Here is a 20,481-nt window from a genome sequence, read left to right on the forward strand (position 1 = left end):
CATAGCCAGGCCCTAAGGGGGTTGGGGTGTCGACTGAGGACCAACACATTGTGGCTCTTGTAAGTGATGGGATAAAGTGAGGCCCTTGCGTGCCATGTGTCCTAACTTACCGATCCGATCAATTAGTCACCCGCAATCTCTCAGAAGCAACCTCTCCATCCAACACAACATCAAAGGAGTCTTGAACTATAGGGAGCTTGGGACATAGATGTGTACCCTCATGCGATCCATGACATAAATGGTAGAGCTTGGAATGACCAAGACTAGCTTCGTGCCAATGCCGCTGCCAAAGGAAGATGCTCAAGCCGGTCAAGAGAGAGAAAGTAACTATAAACCATGGGATCACCTCGGAGAGTCTCAAGTCATCATCTACGAACCCTACGTACCAAGGAGTGAGGCCTACCATATGATAGCCCAAGTCAATGGGAAAGTGATATCGTAAGGACTTCGTCGACTGTTTTCAAACGGATCATGAAGTAGCTACATCCCAAAGAGGAGAATACTAAAATTCGGCCCCATGCAAAGTGGAAATGAGGAAGCCTATGGTGGTGGACCAACGAGGGGACTATCCAACCATCCTCAGCCCCTGAAGAAAGCAAATGGTGTCCACCACCTAAGCTCACTCCTCAGAGGTAAAAACGAAGCACAAGGTTGATAGTGGGGGAGCCACCAAGGTGCTACCCAAAACCAACGAGGAAGCCTCTATGACACAAGGATGTCAAGACTCCCCATGACAAAGTCAACTGAAGAGAACATCCAAAATATGACTTGGGCAAGGGAGTTGTAACAGACCAAGTCGAGAATCTACCACAACACAAGCGAGAGAACTGAACAAAATTGAGAGAGAGACGACACAACAAGGCAAAGTTCCACGCCCAGAGCGATTGGCCCCAAAGACTGGCGCCCCTTTCGGTATTTCTTTATTATTGATGCTTCATAATGTACAATGTCCGAGGGTTCTCGTCTCAGCAGTGCTCCCAAGCTAATCTACCCAAGACTGAGGCCCTTGCAATTTATTTATAGGCCTTGGGCCTTCCAAAAGGAGTGTACATGAAAAGCTTCAAGTCTAAAAGCATCTAGGTCCCAAAAGCTGGAAAACGCAAATCGCAGAATTTCCATACAATTGCCACCTCAGCAACGCGATTCGTGAAAATCCGTACGACAACCACATCAATAGCGCAAATTGCGGAGGTCCGTCCAACTGCCACGTCATCAATCCTTCACGCTTGTCTTTTTAGCCTTTGTCCCTCAAGGGCCCATCAAACAATACCCCATCAATTGGAACAACTTATAAAAGTGGGTGTCCTTTCACATGTGGCCTCTCAGATTGGTTTTGCAAGTTGTCACAACTTCTTCTGGAACTTTCAACGGGCTTCAAACCTCTTTTTGTATGGAGTTTGTCCTTTAGGCCATGCCACGTCATCACTTTGTGACAGGAGTACTCAAAAGTATGTGAAGCAAGCGTCAATGAAGAAGCATTTACAACCTAATTCAACACAACTTTCTTGCTTCCCTTTGCAATAGCTCTTTCAGATTGACTCACCCTTACTTCATCCTCATTTCTCATTACATTGAAGTCATTCATCTCCGATCCAATTTGATTACGCCTACGTACACGACTTGCAAACACATATGCCAAAACATGCTCACGGAGAGAGGTTTTAACATGCTCACGGAGAGAGGTTTTAACAACTTCTTTTTTTCGAGAAAAAGATCCTTCTATTAGTTAATGAAAACTGCCCATAGGGCTACAACCACCTCTGCAAGAGAGGGCTACAACAAGCATGATGGGAAGACTCTCCCAATGAAAAAACAGCATATATACAATGAGGCTAAATCAAGAGATGGGAGGAGGGAAGAGCCACACAGGTGGACAGTAGTGCCATCTGAGCACCCCCTGGACTATGGTGTAGAAAGGCTCAGGGCACCAGAGTCGAAGGAAAGCCTCGCGGCGCTCCCGCATGCGGTCGGAGCTGCCCTGTAGTCCCTCAAGCTGTCCTCTGAGAGTATGGATCAGCTCTAGCCAAAAGTCACGAAGTCTCTACTGGTGGCACAGGGCGAGCCTCAGATGCGGAAACAGCGGGCCCGCCAGATGAACCAAAGTGTCAGGCCACTGATGAGCTCCCAACACTCCTCTCTCTCACTGCACCACTCCTGTGGAGTAAGCTCTGTAGCAGGCTGGAGTGTAGGTCGCCCCCCCTGCATCACTATCATCCTGCTGGTGGAAGATAGCTCAAACTGAAGTGCCGGGCCCGTGAGGGTGGACCAAGCCGCTGCCCCCCAAGAGTATTGTCAAGCCGTGGAGAGAGCAGGCATCAGCCGAAGAGCTCGTAGCCATACCTGCTGGGCCGAGGGACAGTCCCAAAGACAGTGACGCTGACTCTCCACCAAATGGTCACAAGCTGCACATGTGGCTGAGAGACCACTATGCACAAGCCAGCTCCCTACTGCTGTGGCTCTATGTGCGACCAGCCACTGAAACAAGGTGACTCGCCTCGACTGTCTGGAGTCCCACAACCTCTCCCAAAAGTCTGCCAAGAACTCGACTGTGAGACCCTCCTCCTGCCAATGACGTGCTTTAACTTTTTACAAGGCACAAGTGCAAGATGGTCCTTCACATGTGATGCTTTCTAATTTCTAAAGTCCACAAATCTTTACATCGTCGTTTTTTCGTACCACATACAAGTCCATTACTTGCTTAATTCAATTACATGTACCCACATCTGGTGCCATGAGAATTGTTTTGTTGTTTTTGGGGGGGGGGGGGGGGGGGGGGGGGGGGGGGAGGGGGTGAGAGGAATATCTTGTCTCAAACAGTCTTTTGATTGTAGAGAGAGACAATGATTGTGAGGGGGGGGGGGGAGGGGGTGAGAGGAATATCTTGTCTCAAACAGTCTTTTGATTGTAGAGAGAGACAATGATTGTGAGGGGGGGGGGGGGGGGGGGGGGGAGAGAGAGAGAGGGATAGCATGTCTCAAACGATCTGTTGAATGTAGAGAGAGAGAGAGAGAGAGAGAGAGAGAGAGACACAAACAAACAAGTTTGCTATTGGACCATTCTTCTTGCTATTTGTGTTGTGTGTACCACTGGCCTTGCAGCTACGCGCGTGTCTTGCTACCCATCACGCACATCAACTCAAACCTATTACACGATGCAGCTTTGCTGACTGTTGAACCTTAGCTCTATTGATGAATAATGTGTAATCGCACAATGCTGACGTGGTTGCTGTCTATGTTAGCTAGCGCTTAATATTACCCAGCCTTGCACGATACCTCACAGCCAATCCCACCTTACTATGCACTTATCACGTGCCGCGTGGACATGCTACTACATCTTCAAAGCAAGTCCACTAGATAAGGCTTTTGTTAGTCCTAACCCTCTTGCATAACATGGCATTTAATGGATGTTATACTACGTTGGACATGTGGCGATACTGGCATGCAAAATAGCGCTAGGTCTACCCGTGGTCAAAGTCCCATCACCATTCAATCAACGAGTTGAGAACACCATGCCACACAATCTAGATCTCAAGAGCCTCTAAGGTAAAAGGACAACTTTACTTAATTGCCTTTAAGAGTTGACTTTTGCCCTACCTTACCCAAAGTTAATATAAAAGAAGCTCATCGGCCAATAATCAACAGAGTGAGAACACGAGAGACTTGCGTTTGCTAACGTCACGCACACACACCCCTTGGCCATTTCAGCCATCGCCATCAGCCTCCCACATGGGTGTTTTGCTTTTTGGCTGGTAGCCCCTCCCTTTGATGGAGTTTTCAGAGTAGATAGCCCTCCCTTCTAGCCTCAGCCTCTGCACTTGGAGTTCCTTTGGCAGCCTTCTCCCACATACCCCGTCTGCTGCCACCCTTGCACACTCATCCGGCGGTCCATTGCTGTCCCATTCCAGGCAATTCTCAGCAGATCTACAGCCCCATCTCTGGCCAAGGTTCAGGCCACATCCACGCTTATGATTGTTGCAGTTTTCAGCCTACATCGTCTCTGCATCAGTCCCATCTGCTGGCTGTCATTGGAGGAGCACTTTCAGCCCGCAGATGCAGCCGTAAAGTACATCAGGTTTCCCTAGCATTCAGTGAATCAAATCAGCCCCGAACATCCCCTTTCGGTGGCCATCCGGTGGCCACATCAAAGCGTATCATCTACATCATTCATTCAGCCCCACAAGTGCTTCATCTTGAAGAATTATTGTGGCCAAATCATCCTAAAGTCGAGTCGAGTCGTGCATTCAGGTATTGCATCTATGGCATTCCATTTACGTAATCTAAAGCAAATACCACATTGGTAACATTGTGGGGGACCCTTGAGAGGGTTGGTTGGAACCCACCCTTTTCTTCTCCTCTCTCTCTCTCTCTCTCTCTCTCTCTCTCTCTCTCTCTCTCTCTCTCTACATCTACCTCATCTCTCTAGATCTCTCTCAAGTCTCTAAAGAAATCATTAATAACCGAAAGTTACATTCATTAGTGCAAGGAAAGAACAAAGGAATATGAAAGTGTGATTGCTCGATTCTACCTATTCTCTCAATTCCACTACATCTGACATTGGTATCAAAGCTTATTTTCGCACTAAGAGTTTTTTTTCGCATGTTTGTTACAGTGTTTCGCCCAAGGACGCTCCTTCACTCAAAGAACTGCAATTCCTGTCATTGCAAGTAGGACAGTGTGCCTTAAGCGTAAGAAACACTATATACACGGGATTGCAGTTGTGGTGCGCCTACAAGAGGGTCGTTGCCTTGGTGTGATCGTAGAACTACCTCTACAAAATGAGGCCTTGCATGGATATTTGCAGTCATAACACTATATACACGGAATTGCAGTTGTGGTGCGCCTACAAGAGGGTCGTTGCCTTGGTGTGATCGTAGGACTACCTCTACAAAATGAGGCCTTGTATGGATATTTGCAGTCATAACTTCTTCGGCATGACAAAGGCATCATTGAAAATTTGATTACGGGTATCAAGAATTGTTAGCGGCCTATAATGACAAGGGAAGGCAGCATCCAAATCAGCCTATCCGCTTTAAAGTCATGGTACTGTATGGACAACCATCTCTCCCATCTCCTTGGAGATATCCATCTATCCAGGAGAGGCATTGGATCCTCACTGATGTCTACCCTTCTTTGATAGCACATCAGGTCCACACCGTCTACATCCTCTTAGCAATTGGGAGCCACCATTCGAGAGCCAAAGGGTTCCAATCTGAGACAACTACGCCCTATCTGCTGTCCCCCTTGCACACTCATCTGCAGTCCATTGCTGGCCCATTTCAGACAATTCTCAGTAAATCTGCAGCCCCATCTCCGGCCTAGGTTCAGGCCACATCCGGGCTTACAATTGTTCCAGTTTTAAGCCTACATCTTCTCTCCATGAGTCCCATCTTCTGGCTGGCATTGGAGGTGCACTTTCAGCCCACAGATGCAGCCGTAAATGCATCAGGTTTCAGTCAAGATTACCCTTGCATTCGGTGCATCATATCAGCCCCAAACATCGCCTTTAGGTGGCCATCCCATGCTAAGAATCCCTTGTCAAAGTCATCTGGTGCACCTCGGTTTTTTCGATGTGCCATTTTCTTTCGATGTGGCAAAGATTCCTCAAACACGGGTGGTCAGATGTACACACGAGGAATGTATACAATTCATTGGTGTCTTGTTACAAAGGTACGACGTCCTTAAAAGCTATTGATTTTTCTCTCCGAAACGTTGCCATCACAAGGGAATTTATTTACAGGCATATACGACAAGTGATCATTGATGTTAGGGTAGAGAATGTTGTTCAGATGATCGCAGACAATAGTCACAATTGTGCTTTTATGGGTCAGAGAATGGGTTTCCTACAATTTCATGGACTCCTTGCTCTTCACATTGTCTTGATGTAATTATCGAGAATCTGGGAAAGATACACAGGGTTGATGACAGGTATGGTGATATTTGTAAAGAAGAGGCCAAACATTTTTTGGTGCTTATGGTTCACTTGATCTCTTGATGCCCTCAGCAACTCGATTTAACTAAATCTTTATGGTAATTGAGCAGATTCTCTGTGTGCATTGAGATGTGATACACACTATTTTATTTGACAAGTGGCTTGCTTGGGACAAAATGATACTTCAAAGGCCGGACAGTATGGATCAATTACTCAAAATACATTTAAAAGTCAATATTATTCCCCACAACTTGGTGCCTTTGAGGTTAATGTGAAAGCAAAACTAATTCTAAAACTTACCCCTATGAGACTGAGAGCATTCCGTAAAGCTTGTTCCAAATCTTCAGTGTCCTGACCACATCATGCCATGAAGTCAGCATTGTTGGGCTCTGCATTGCTCCTGTCAAGTAGAAACCAGTTACCCAACAAAATTACAAGAGTTCCTAATACTGATATATTATCTCCGCAAGAAAGGGAAGGACCTCTTGAGTCTGACATTTATTAATAAAATAAATCATGCTCTCTAAAAGCTTAACAAGCAACATGAGTTCATTACAGACCTCTACATGCCATCCATGAACTATAAACACATCCAAAGAAAAGCCATCAGTCGTCGAAAATACATGAGCCTCGCGAATATTCAAACCTACATCCGCCAATAGTGAAGACAGCTGCAATAAAAGATGAATATCCGTTTCAGGATACTTTATAAAACAACCAGGTAAGAGCAAGGATAGGAAGATCAACAACCCATGTATTCCACAAAGATTCAGAATCACTCTGAGAATGCACTCTGATATGGCTACAAAGCTGTGAGAAAGGCTCTCACTTAACTCATAACAACCAGTTGAGAGATTGAAGTATTTCATAGTGACTGCAGTAAAGTTGGATTACACCTAAGTGCACAACCAACCAGCGTCCAAAACTACCAATTATTTGTATCTTTTATCTGATTGCATGCAGCATAAGAAGAATAAAACCTCGTGATTACATGACCTTGAGGACTGAAAGTGCAAAAAATTTGTGAGAATATTCTCTAAACTTCATTACAGCCCCTTGCCACTTACAATGCTTTCATGAGAGAAAAAAACCTGGCTCAGAAGCTTTGTCTTGTCAATTGTAGAGAAAGTTACTTCATGAACAGGATAATGCCCTCCACTTAACCTGTTGCACAACAGTGCATATCTCAGGAACATAATGAAAGCTCAGAGAGGTAAATCAAGGCTCAAATCTTCCAACATAATGAGAGAAACGCGACAAGGTGTCAGAAAGTGATAACACAGCCCTCTTAACTATTAAGATCTTCGCAAGATGCTCGAATGGTAACATACCCTACATACTAGAAAGCAAGCCCTTAACAGAGTTCATTAATATCCCATTCGTGTCCATTTTCTTTCACATTCAGATGCTCTCTTCATTAACGGCAGAGAGATATCCAGTAACTCTGTTGGGATGTCGCTACCTGTTGTGATATTCAGTCACACCTTCCAAGCCATGCAACTATCAAGCATTGAAAACTCATGATTGTCCTTTTTTTCTTCCTTTTTATTGCTTCTTTAATAACTGAGCTGTCCTACCCTCTTTCAAAGGCCAAAAAGACCTTTGAGGCCACAAGTCCATAAAATCTGTCAGGTGTGAGTTGTGTCTTGTGAGCACAAAACAGAAAGTCGAGAAGTCTTAAATGTATGATATCCTAAAAGTTGAAAAGAAAATTGATGGATCAAATGGCAATTCCAACTCTTGAATGATTTTAAAGATTGAAGTTAACTTGATTTTCAAACTAGGAATAGACTTTGGTTTCAGGTGCTTCATAAAGCCAATGATCAAAAACCCAAATTTTTAATCCCTAACATCATGAAGCCGTAATTTGATAGTTTGAACTTTGTCCATACATAGAGCAAAGATCCTTGGCCTTTTCATGGATAATCTGAATTAGGAGCTACATAATCCATTTGCTAAGTTCCAGAGTGCCAACAAGTAGGCGAGCCTTATATCACAAAAATCCTAATTGGTAAAAACTTCATAAAAAAAGACCCAAAAAAGATGCAATCTAGGAGTACTAGATGATGAAAACTATGAAATATACATGATTATAAGTGTGATCTCTCCACAAGCTGCATGTTCCATAGGCTCTCACTTGAAAAATTTATCAAAGCTTTGTCAATGTAAAGCCCGACCTCCCAACTCACACTGCAGATTGGATGCGAGTTAACATAGGATAAGCACAAGATAAAAGCTCGCTGTAGGAAACTAACAAAGGTCATTTTCTCTCCCATTTTCATTGTGTGAAGACTAAATGCTAAAGGCTAGCAGTAGACAGATTGAACAAATACGCAAATATAAACAGAATCTGCAGCATGACAGAAATAGCCCCACAGAGTACGACACTTGCCAATCGTGGGACATTTTCCATACAAAGGTGTTACCAATCAAGGTTTGAAGAACGACATTGTGGATCACAGACATTACATCGGCAACATATTTCTTCAATCAATGATGGATCATCATCCTTAGACATAGTCAGAATACAGTCAAATGCTGGAATAATTCAGAAGTATATTCATAGGTTATAACAATAAAGAACAATCTTACCTGGAAGACAGTCTCTGAATGTCCACACCATCAGTTAGTTGTTCGAGGGATAAAGAATCCAGTTTTCCAAAAGCAGGGGCATATACACTGCAACAGCAACCAAAGTCCTGAAGAAATTTAAAAATAGAGACCCATGTAAACATCATGCTTGCAGGTGTTTGGAACTTGCAATAAAAACCTGTAATCCTGTAAATATGTAAGATCCAAATTGCCTTCTGAATCCACTATAGGTTTCTGATTGTGAATTATTGTGTGTGTGGTGGATAGCTCTTTGTCCATCAACGACTCAGATGGAAGGACCTTCACAAGTACAAGACAGATCCAAATATCAATTCTATGATTTGTTACAGCACAGTAAATGGATGCATGTCGATAAGAGTTCTACCATTAAATGCATGCACTTTTTATCAAGAAAAACAATCTTCATAACATACACACACAGCTCGAACATGGAAAACTGGCCGATTTTCGGGAATTTCTGCCAGTTGCAAAAGCTTTTGATGCAATAAAACATCTTCTGCTCTATCCGTATTGACATCTAATGCATACCTGCAGTGCAGCAAACATCTTTATCAAGCTTGAGCTAAACCATACAATCTGAATACCCTACCAGTCAAAACTCCAATTTGCATTCCCATGTATAATTCTCTTTATATTTAATTTTATAAACAGTGGTTGTATGATTTTGAGAAGCAAAAATTTGTCATGGTTGCACTATAACTGCAAACATTCGAATGTTCTTTAGACAATACTTCCTGTCATCACCTGACATTGTGCAAACACACCTAGGTGGGAGCTAAACTCCAAGCAGCCATCCTTCAGAACACAATGCAGCACCAAGTAGCGAAAAAATTTAATCATAAAAGCGAGCGATTTTGTAACAAACCTCACTGCACACAAGCACACAACTAGAAGCATCTGAACTCCATTCTGTGGAATAAAACATTGCAGAGGACATCACTGACTTCATCATGCAAGCCATGACCATTGCACGGAACAATACTACTTGCACAGAAAAGAGGCAGCCATTTGAAAAAGCAGTTAGAATGCCCACTGGCAGAACAATGTTACACAAACACGGTGACTAACTAGCAGAGCTTGTCAAATTCTCCTTTGATCATGCAAACTCAAAATAAAAAATTAGACAGCCTTTCAATTCTTCATACATAGGCACACCTTAGCATGTACACATAGAAGTAAAATCATTGCTGCAAACAGTATAATCATGCACGTCCACATCCTTGAGATCAAGAAAAAACTGGCAAAATAAAAATTTAGAAACATTCTCTGGTTTCTTCTACATCCAATGAAGGACATAGTTGGACCAGACAATTTATTCGTCAAGAATTTCAGAGTACTTGTATTCCACATTTAACTCGCTCATGGGGTTGATCCGGTTCTGGAAGTTAAAAACTGTCAAAGCACAAGGTCTCAAACCTATTACACAAAAAAAAAAAAAACAGCATAGAAGGCGGCCACAATGCCTAATGACAGCATAGACGTCAATCCTGAAAACTCCTTACCTGTCATGATCAACATAAGAAAACTCTACAGCTCCTGCAGTTACACATTATGTAACTCGTTGGGAGGCTTGCATCTTTTAGGGAATAGCACAGACTGAAGGAAGGAGCAACCTGGTAGGTAGTCGCGTAAAATGAGCAATGATGTCATCTTCAAAGCCAGGGAGGTGCACTGCTTCACAGTCAGATTCTCTCAGCTTCCTCAGCACCTCCTTGCATACCTCCTGTTGATAAGAATGAAACTGCCTGCCCGTAAAGACTTCATCCGCAGATTTCCCTTGCCTTCTCCGAGGTTTATCTGCGGAGCCATCTCCCTCTTTGCTTGTCTCTGCCTTGGGCAAGCCGTCCATTCTCGTAAATGTGGTTTCAAAGAGGGTGGAAACGGCTGCTTAGGTTGCGTTTACGCAGCGCCACGCTGAGATTCATAGCGTGGAGGATGGGTGAAAGGATATCTCTCTCTCTCTCTCTCTCTCTCACACGCGCGCGCGTTGCGCGCCCGCAGGCAAGGAAGAAATCAAACAGAGGAGACAATAATCGAAAAAAATAGGGGCCAACACGCACGCGCGCGCACCCGAAGAGAGGATGACGCTCGTCACCTGTGCATTGATAGCTACAAGGGAAGGTAAGCAGAAAGGAGGTGTGTGGGGCGGGTTAGGAGCACTAGAGCAGAGAGAGAGAGAGAGAGAGAGAGAGAGAGAGAGAGAGAACTGAGTCCCAAGCTGCAGCAAGCAGAGAAGAGAGAGTCGAGACTAGAAGAGTGGCCTCAGTGGCGGTGGGGCCAAGTGTGGAAGCTTGTTTGTTGTGTCGCTCCCGTAGAGTTGGAGTGCGGGGGCACTCACGGTGAGGCTCATCTTGTAAAGTAATTTTGAATGCTTGTGAGTGGCCTGGCCTTTAGCCCCAGCTTATGTGGAGATTCTCATACATTTTGCAATTGCATTGCATTCTCAGTGACGAGGACAACACCTTCCCATTCATATATTGTCGGCTTCTGTTACTGGATAACTACACCTTGCCCTTTTTCAGTTATTTAAAGCTTTCGCATTATAACTTCTCATGTTGCAGTCTTGACTTTCCTTGTGCCCTTCAACTTGCTCAATGCTAGGATTTTTCTATTGTCATTACAATTGTCTCCCACTTCTCTCTCAATGTTTTGGAATCTACTAACATAATATGGCGGAAGGGGTAGCCTTTTACACGTGTCACATCTGCGACTTGAAGGCTAAAGTCCAAAATTAAAAATAACCCCTTTACACGCGAAAGAGGGAGAGAGAGGGAGATAGTTCGGTGGCCAGCCGTACTAGTTTGGATTATAAGGACCTCCTATTGGGGAATTGCAAAGGCATGGATCTACTAACATAATATGGCGGAAGGGGTAGCCCTTTACACATGTCGCAATCTGCGACCTGAAGGTTAAAGTCCAAAATTAAAAAAAGCTCCTTTGCACGCGAAAGAGAGAGAGAGAGGCTCCCGAAGGCGGCCGGCTATACTAGTTGGATTATAAGGACCTCCTATTGGGGAATTGCAAAGGCATGGATGTTCCCCTATAGAACAAGTGGAGAGGGGATGTCCTATGGCATACATGGCTTATGAGGAATTCCTCTGTCTTCCAACACACAGTTTCTTATCCCTTGTCCGTCCTCAAAAGGAGTCTCTTGTCTTCTGCCATTCAACTTTGTAAAAAGGCCTCGTTTCTGTTATATGTGACTGAATCTATCACCACCCTCCAAAAACTGTGTAAGATGGCAAAAATGGAGGATTGTTATGCCTAGGATTTACCAAGCCTCTATATGCAGTATGATGGAAGCTATGGCTTGAGTTGTTGATCTGGGCTAACCCACCCCTTACTTGTGGGTTCTCTGTATCTTTTCTTTTTGCATCTGTTAATCAATTTCTGCTTTCCACAAAAAAAAAAAAACTTGCTCAATGCTACCTAGTATCCAGCTCCAAGAGTCCATTCCACTCACTTCGACTCAAAGGCAGATGACTAGCACGAGGAGGTGTCAACCATCCTCTCTAACACATTCTCGCACATGCTGCATTGTTGAAACTAAGACTCCACTTGGCTGAAAATGGCAAAGTGAAACTCGCGACATACATCAATCAGCACGATCATTGTATTAAACATGTCATTTCTATGTTTTCTCCACTTCACACAATCTCCTCATTTCTCTCAATTACTCTCGACACATGGTGGTAACCATTACGAAATGACACAACCCCCATCAAGTGGCATTGGCATGGACTTCGAGCGATGTTCATGTGCACAACTAAGTAGAACTAAACCTTCGAAATGTAATTATACCAAAATGGTAAAATGACAAAACAAAGAGTAACCTCACTTAAGCCATGTGTGTAGGCAAGCCTGAAGTTAAGTCTTTCAAAAAGTAACTAATAACTACACTTCGTGTGAGCATGCTCATATTGATAAACTCCATGTTAACTCAATGTGAACTACATAAAAGTGAAGATAAATTGAACTCATTGTGGACCTATATCGTGTGCATGATATGTATTTTTGTGAGGAATTTTGGACTAAATGCGGATTTTTAGTTAAGAAGAGTGGGATACCCCAAGTGTAAACCCTTCCATCTGTAGACAGGATGTCAAAAGTTTGAATCCAGGGTATACATGTTTTTTTCATATTTTGTTTGCCTCATAGAAAATGAAAGGAGACATTATCCATTGACTATGGTCTGGCGATTCGTCCTAAAAGGGACAAATTTGTTCAGAGGGGTGGCAATCACCTATTCTTGTAGCGGTTTCAATGTCACATCGCCTCAACATAGGAAATCATAACAATGTAGTGGGGCATTGGTGTCTTCCCATATTTTGATGGTGAGGCCATTTTTCTCCCAACATATTGTACATATGGGGATCATTCTAGAGCTAGCTTATCTTTTAACAGACACGCTAAGTAATACTACTTCCTATTATGGGTCATTGAGCTTCTCCTTATTCTCTAAGCTTTTGTGTGCATTCTTGCAACCATAATTCCAACAATTGGTAGTAGAGTACGCTTTGGCATTCTTGGTAGCCTCGTCAACAACCCCCCTTCTTCACTTCCTTAGATTGAGAATATCTTTCTATTGTTCGTAGAGTGACATATACTTCGGGCAAGCTCATGCAATTCCCTGTTTTCAAAATATTGATCCTGGCTCATGTTTTACCTTTATTTCCACAACAAGCAAAACTACATTTACAAAATCGACCCTTTTGTGCATAAATTTTGTAGACTGTTTCAAAAAATCCATCTTGTTAACTTTTGTGGTGTTGATCATATGACTATAGAAAATGCATGCAAAGATGAAGAAGATAAAGGAGAAGCTCAAAACCACACGAGATAGGAAATAGCATTACTAAAGTGTGTTAATACAAGGATAAGGTGTACATACAAGCCGAGTGAAAAAAAAATGCTAGCGAAGGAAAAAAAGTACCCCAACTGTCCTAAGTGTGTTCAAACACATCACTACCATAATATAATAGCAATTTTGTCTCTGGGAGTGACGTGGTGAACATGAGCTGGCCCTCATGTATAAGTTAGTGCCACACCTAATGTGAGCAATCCGCACAAGGGAGTAAGCCCAAGGCTACAAAAAGCTCAAACTTTTCATGAGGCAAAGCCTCGTGAAAAGGCAAAGCCTTTGTGAAAAGATCGGTAGGGTTCTTTTGTGTAGGCACATAAGCCAAGGTAGAGTATATGCCTAACATATTGATAATGCACCTTAATTTGCTTCGTGCCAGCATGGAACACTGGGTTTCTCGTAATTGCCAAATCACATTGATTGTTAATGAAGATCATGATGGACCTCTCAACTACAAGTGGCCACTATAGACTACTTCTTGCTCAACCAATATATGCATGAGCTGCCAAGCATGAAACAAAAGCCACTAGTGGACACTCACGTGTCATTGCAACCAACCCAATCCGAGTTTGAAGAGGCATGTAAATTATATGATGACAAAGACCCCTCCGAGGATAACACCCAAGATGTATAATGTCACTCAAGTAGTAAAATGTCTGCTTAAGTACCTCCAATGTACATACCCTGAGCTATGCATAAATTTGCTCACTTGTGATATAAAATATTGCTTAATGCATACCCTAAACTCGGTAACCAACTGCCTACTAATAGAGAGTGGCACCAAAGTAGTCTCTATCATCATGAAGATTAAGCTTCTCACTTGTCTCCATAAGAGTAGCAATATGCTTGCAGTTTTCGAGGCCAAATCTACATAACAATTCTCAACGTACTTTGTCTGACACAAAACAATACCTCCATCAACTTGTTTAATCTATAGGCCCAAATAATGTGCAAAAGCCCCAAATTTGACTTTTCAAAGTAGGCATTCAAATCAGCCTTAAAATAAGCAATATGTCCCTCATTTGGTCTAGGCACCAAAATGTCATCAATATAGAGCACAATTATCAAAAATATATAATTTGCATGCTTTACATGCAAAGTGCTCCCAGTCAGGCTATTGTGAAAACCATATGTAGCCAATTAGGCAGCATGAATCTTTTTATACCAGGCAGGAGGAGCTTGTTTAAATCATGCAAAGCCTTCTTAAGCCAGCACAACCTTGTTTTCTTGCCTTTTTTGAACACAACTGTGAAAAGTGCGTGTGCGGATGCATGCGTGCTCGGCATGATGTGCTTAGTGAGGATTATAACCCCTCCCCAATACTTATTAATCTATTTTACCAATGAATAGATATAAGGATAGTAAGATGGATGTCCAACCAGTTGGCATGAACCCTAACAATGTCCCACTTGAAGGCCAACGTGGCCCAAGTGGCTATAGGTGTAAGTATGTACATCCACACGACCATGTAGCATTCAAATGGCTTCACCTACACCCATCATCTCCATGCAATGTGCAAATTGCTCTGAGGGTAGGCTCTTTGTGAGAGCATCTGTAGGATTGTGAACCACATAAACTTTGACTAGCTCAATGTGCTTGCTAGCCAATATGTCTCATATCACATGATAACAGACTTCTATGTGTTTTGACTTGGAGTAGAATACGAGTTTCTTCGTTATAATGCGGGTCGCTAGCATCAAAAACTGCCACACATACCAAGAAAGTGACTTGCATCTCCCAAATCTTTCATAGCAAATTGTGTGAAGCGACTTTTTCAAGGTGGAAATCTCGTCTTTTGACCTCTCGACAATGAGCATATCATTGACATAAAATATCAAGATGATAAGTGAATTGTCGTTCAACTTTTGGGTGTACAAGTAGTGATCTTTCTAGCTCCGTTTATACCCTTGCATGTACTTGTCAAACTTCATGTACCACAGCCTTGAGCCTTATTTAGACCATATAATGCCTTACGTAATCTACACACCAGTTCGGTCCTCGTAGACTTCTCGGGTTTGACTTCAAAACCCTCTAGCTCTTTCATGTAGATATCCTCATCAAGATCCCCATGAAGGAAATCTATCTTCACATCCATCTAGACAAGTTCCATCTCATCAAAGTACACATCTTTCTTTTGCTTGAAACCCTCAACAACCAATCTAGCCTTGCACTTTGGCTCAGGATCCTCTACCGTGTACTTCTTCTTTTACACCCATTTGCTTGTTTTCCCTTTGGCAACTGTATCAGTTCCCAAGTCTCATTTGCCATAATCGAGTTACACTCAGATTGTGTTGCCAATTATGGCAAGTAGGCTCTTCGCAGTAGTGATCAGTAGATAGCCTAGTCACGGTTGAAACCGCTCGAGGTCACAAGATACACGTGTAAATCTCCTCATTGCCCGACTGCTAGACTGTGGTCTCTCAGGAGCATCACTAGCTCTCTTTGGAGCACTTCTAGTGGTAGGTACATCGCTAGTAGACTGAGTTGTTTGCATAATTGGACTTGAGGCTACGTCCTTGAATCTCATTTTTGCAATACTGAACCTCTTTCACAAGCTGTCTGTGCATCTTTGATTCAGCAAAGATCACTTATGAGCTGCAAATAACTCTCCAAGATTTTGTGTGCCAGCGACGACAACCCATCTCTCTATCTACACCATAGCCAATGAAGATGCATTCGTGTGACTTGGGGTCCTACTTTTTCTAAGCTCTTTAGGCACATGTGAGAATGCCTCACACCCAAACACCTATTGATTATATGCTTCACAATCATAATAGCCTCTCCCCAAAACTCTTGAGGTAAATTTGCCATAAATAACATAGAAGTGACTCTCTCTTGAATAGTCATATTCATGCGGTCAGCAACTCTATTCTGAGCATGGTGTACGGTGGAGTACTACCTTCAAATTCCTCTTTTGCTATATAAATTCTTGAACTCAGTGGAGATGTGCTCTACCTTGTTATCAGTGTGCAAAGCCTTCAACTTTACCATAGTAGGAACTTTTGGAAGACACTAAAGACTTTGTCTTTCTCTTCAAGAGGTAGACCCACACCTTTTGTGTAGACGTAATCTATGAAAGTCAGAAAATATAATGCCCCCCAAAGAATTATGCGGCATAGGCTATTCCTTTCTGACTCATATGACCAAGCCGGCTATGCAACTCAATAGAAGGTAGCTCAGCTACATAGATAAAGTTCTCTTTTACACAAGAGACATACAAGGAATATAATCAGCCGCACTTTTGGCCTTTGAGCATGACCAAGTTACCTATTCTGATCATCCAAGAACCATTGCCAAACACTACACTGTATCCAAGGTCATTAAGTTGCGTTATCGAAACCAAGCTCTTAGTTAGCTTTGGCACATGTCTAACACCTTTCAACATGAACTCATTACCATTCCGCATATGTAGCTTCACATCTCTAATGCCACAGATCTAAGTTGATGAGAATCACCTAGTTGAACTGAACCGTGTGTAGAAGCATAACTAGAGAACCACTCCTGTGAGGAGTAACATGAAAACTAACACCCGAGTCAATAACCCAATTTTGTGCATAGCATTTTCCAAGAGCTAACAATGCCTTTGGATTCAAATCAAAAGTGAAGACTAGTACATGTGACAGTTGTGGCACGTCAGGAACAACATCAACATGTGGAGACTCAACAACATTGAGCTCCTATATCTTCCCACTGCTCTTAAGAGGTGCATGACTTACAACAAATGGCTTTACCCTTCTTTCTTTGCAACAAATGGCAATCCTTTTTCATGTATCCTTTCTTGTGACAATGATAGCATTCAATGTTCCTCACGTCACGTCCACAAATCTTGCTACGTGCATTCTTATGATCCTGAGAACGACCATGACTAAGACCTCTCTTCCTTTGATTGTTTCTTTTGCTACTTCCATTTGCCATATAGTCATCGCCATGCCCACTAGAACTATGACCTCTTTGCCCTTGATTGTTTCTTTGGCTACTTCTACTTGCCATATATGCATCATCATGCCCACTAGTATCAAGAGACTGACGTCCAATCTCTTTCGTGAGCAAAGCACTAGTAACATCATTGAAAACAAGCTTTCCCTTAGGGACGGAGTTACTAGTGGTAGTGTTGAATGTGCTCCATGATGCAAGCAAAGAACATAGCAAGAAAATAGCCTTCATTTCATTATCAAAATTAAGCCCCTTTGATGTCGACCGAGTAAACACATTGTTAAATTCGTTCATGTGTGAATTGGCATTGCTACCTTCTTTCATATTAAGACGCATAAGTTTCTTCATCAAAAACACTTTGTCTGATGCACTCTTGCCATCCCATGTTGAGCATAAAGGTTCCCGTAGTTATTTAGCATTGATTTTGTCCATAATCGTGAAGAATATAGACTCACCAAGATGCAACCTAATAGTTTCCATGGCATGAGCATCGAGCTCCTCCCAATGATCATCAGTGTACAATCCCTTTTTGTACTCTTTCAATGGCGCTTCAGGTCCTTTGTTGATTAGGACATCAAGAATTCTTGGCTTCCATATGGTGAAATTTGTGCCATCAAATTTCTTAACGTAATAATCTTCTTTATCAGAAGATCTAGAACTCTCTATCGGCATTCATTGGAGCTCAACCACAAAGGAGGAAGGAGGCTCTACCATAGTGGAAGCTCGATCACAAGGAGGCTCAAGCGAGAGGAAACAAAGAGGTAAGTTTTTTCACCCCCCTCCCTCCCTTTACCCTCTTGTTTCACACACACACACACACACACACACACACACACTTAAGTAATCTTACAGCTAGTATTTAATCCCAGTAAAAAATCTCGACTCTTTTTGACAGGTTTAGGACTTCTTTGCCACAAACCCTCAAAAACTATATAAATAAATAATGGTCCCCCCCCCCCCCCCCCCCGCTTCTTCCTATATGGGAGTGGCCCCTTAAAGCATAATTTGGACAAATGCCTTTCAAAGGTGCATTACAATACCCCATAATACACTGGCGGACAACATTAAGTATTGTAGTAAATGATCTTGAGTCTATCAAGGTGTTCACGCCTGTCGCTTACAATGTATACCACACATGGGAGCTCTATGCACACACATGCTGCATGATGATGCTCTTCACCTCCTCTCTCCCAGTCAATCTCCCTATGGGGCCAAGACAGATGCCGCGCTGGAAGCCATAGTGAGTTGTTCACGCCTATCGCATACAATGTAGACCACACATAGAAGCTTTGTGCACCCACATGCTACATAACGATGTTCTTCATCCCCTCTCAATCCCTCTATGGGGCCAAGGCAGCTGCTGTGTGAAGCCCTACACTTTGGGAAAGGAGTCGGTTGCAATATTGCTAGTCTGCATCACCATCAACCTCTATTCAAAGGTGAGGTTGGCCCTGATCCCCTCACTTAGTCTCTTTGCGTGGTATTTGTGTTGGTATAAAGAGAGATTGAGAGTTTGTTTTGGAAGCTTGCGTACTATCTAACCATGGAGCTCGTGGCAAAAGAGGGTGCTTCTCAGGTGCACACTCTTTATTTATTTTTTTAAAAAAAATTTATTGGTTTTTTTGCACCAAGTGTTTTGGTTTTCATATCATTTACAGAAAAATGGTTTGGCTTGATATTTAGCCATGTATTAAAAACATGTCCGTTTTATCTATGGTTTTTTAACGCAGGTGATCTTTCCATAGTAATTGACTGAATTTTGTTGTTAAGCATAAAGGATACTTAGCGGAAAAAAAAGGTTTGTATGGATTTATGATGGACCGTTTTCACATGCAAGACATATTGTATAATTGCATTGATATAGGTTGACATACAACAAGGCATGGACTAGCATTTTTGGAAAATTTTTGCCATGTCTTTTGGTTTGGGGTGAGTGGCATTCGATAGTACCTGTTTACATCACGTTAAAGCACGGAATATGCACATGGCCTTGGTTTTATGCTCTGTATTCCGCGTACTGACTCAAAATGATTATGATTTTTGCTGTGGGGTTAGGCGCTAATTCCAATATAAGGCAATATACACCTAGGGTATAGCTACATACTTACTAGGAATGTTGTGATAATTGTTAAAAAAGAGGGGCTAAGTCCGACGAGCTTATGATTGCATTTTAATGACGGTTTTTTTTTAGGAGCTACTAGCATAATCATGGTGTCACATTGATGATAAAGTGTGCTATATAATATGAGTTACATTGCATACCATGATGGAGATTCCCTGACTAAAATAGTCTGGATTTCATGGCTTAGTTCACTTAAGGCATGGCTTGTCTACACTAGAATGTACAATTTTTGGAACTTTTGACTCAAACTTAATGTAGAGGAGTTGATTTGTTTCGTTGAGTGCTTTTTTGTCTAAGCCAAGCAGCTGACAAACTGTTTAAAAGTATAGAACGAGGTTTCTTTGAGAGATTTATCTAAAGCTGAAAACAGAAGTTACTATGTTTTGTCTAAATGGTTTTAAAGATGGAAGTGCAAAAGAGATATACCGCATTTACTTGATTAGTTTAGAAAAGTTGTTTGACTAAATAAAAGAATAACATAATCTTGATGGAAAATTATTGAGCAGTAGGCACAAAATAAACTTTGAACTTGTCATAAAATCTAATATCTAACCAACCCAAATGATTTTCTCTACTAAAGTGATCATTTAATAATGTGGGAGAATAAACGGGAACAAGGGTTAAGATATAGACATGTGCTTATAGATCTATCTCAACACGGGGCCAATGGCAAAGAGGCCCAAATGAGAGATGGTCTATCAAAGAGCAATGCTAACCAATGGCGCATAAGACCTTAGGGTTAGCTTCATTGAAGACCTCCAATAGTTAGTGTAAAAGTCCTTTGACCTTAGGTAAGCTAGGGCTGAGCTTGAGGTGGGAACCCGGCCCAAGCTTATGGTGCTTGAGATGCTTGATGACTAAGGTGCTTGAGGTGCTTGTCATGCTTGAGATGCTAGGGCTGCACTTGAGGTGAGAACCCAGCCCAAGCTTGACATGCTTAAGGGCCAAGCTTGTGGTGGGAATCAAGGCCAAGGTTGAGTGGATTCAGGTGTGCAAAAGTCAAATCTAATCCCTACAAGGAGGG

The 20,481-nt window shown here is 42.4% G+C and overlaps 1 protein-coding gene across 5 annotated transcripts in view; it reads right to left on the bottom strand.

Annotated features, from left to right (window-relative positions):
* The window catches only part of LOC147441858 (serine/threonine-protein kinase STY46-like), an 84,916-nt gene extending 74,074 nt beyond the window's left edge, over window positions 1–10,842 (bottom strand). The window contains exons 1-7 of one of the 5 annotated variants that reach the window (XM_086528251.1): window positions 10,155–10,842; window positions 8,955–9,069; window positions 8,699–8,820; window positions 8,521–8,607; window positions 6,996–7,092; window positions 6,489–6,599; window positions 6,229–6,279 (exon numbers count right to left, since the gene is read on the bottom strand). In XM_086528251.1, coding sequence (XP_086384377.1) covers window positions 6,229–6,279; window positions 6,489–6,599; window positions 6,996–7,092; window positions 8,521–8,607; window positions 8,699–8,820; window positions 8,955–9,069; window positions 10,155–10,390 — 819 coding nt within the window. In that variant the 5' untranslated portion in view covers window positions 10,391–10,842. The other 4 variants (XM_086528252.1, XM_086528254.1, XM_086528253.1 and 1 more) reach the window with 4 other exon arrangements.
* Window positions 10,843–20,481: the final 9,639 nt, after the last annotated feature.

The sequence above is a fragment of the Adiantum capillus-veneris genome, chromosome 14 (assembly GCF_014529385.1).
Source record: "Adiantum capillus-veneris isolate H3 chromosome 14, ASM1452938v2, whole genome shotgun sequence".
Lineage (NCBI taxonomy): Eukaryota > Viridiplantae > Streptophyta > Polypodiopsida > Polypodiales > Pteridaceae > Adiantum > Adiantum capillus-veneris.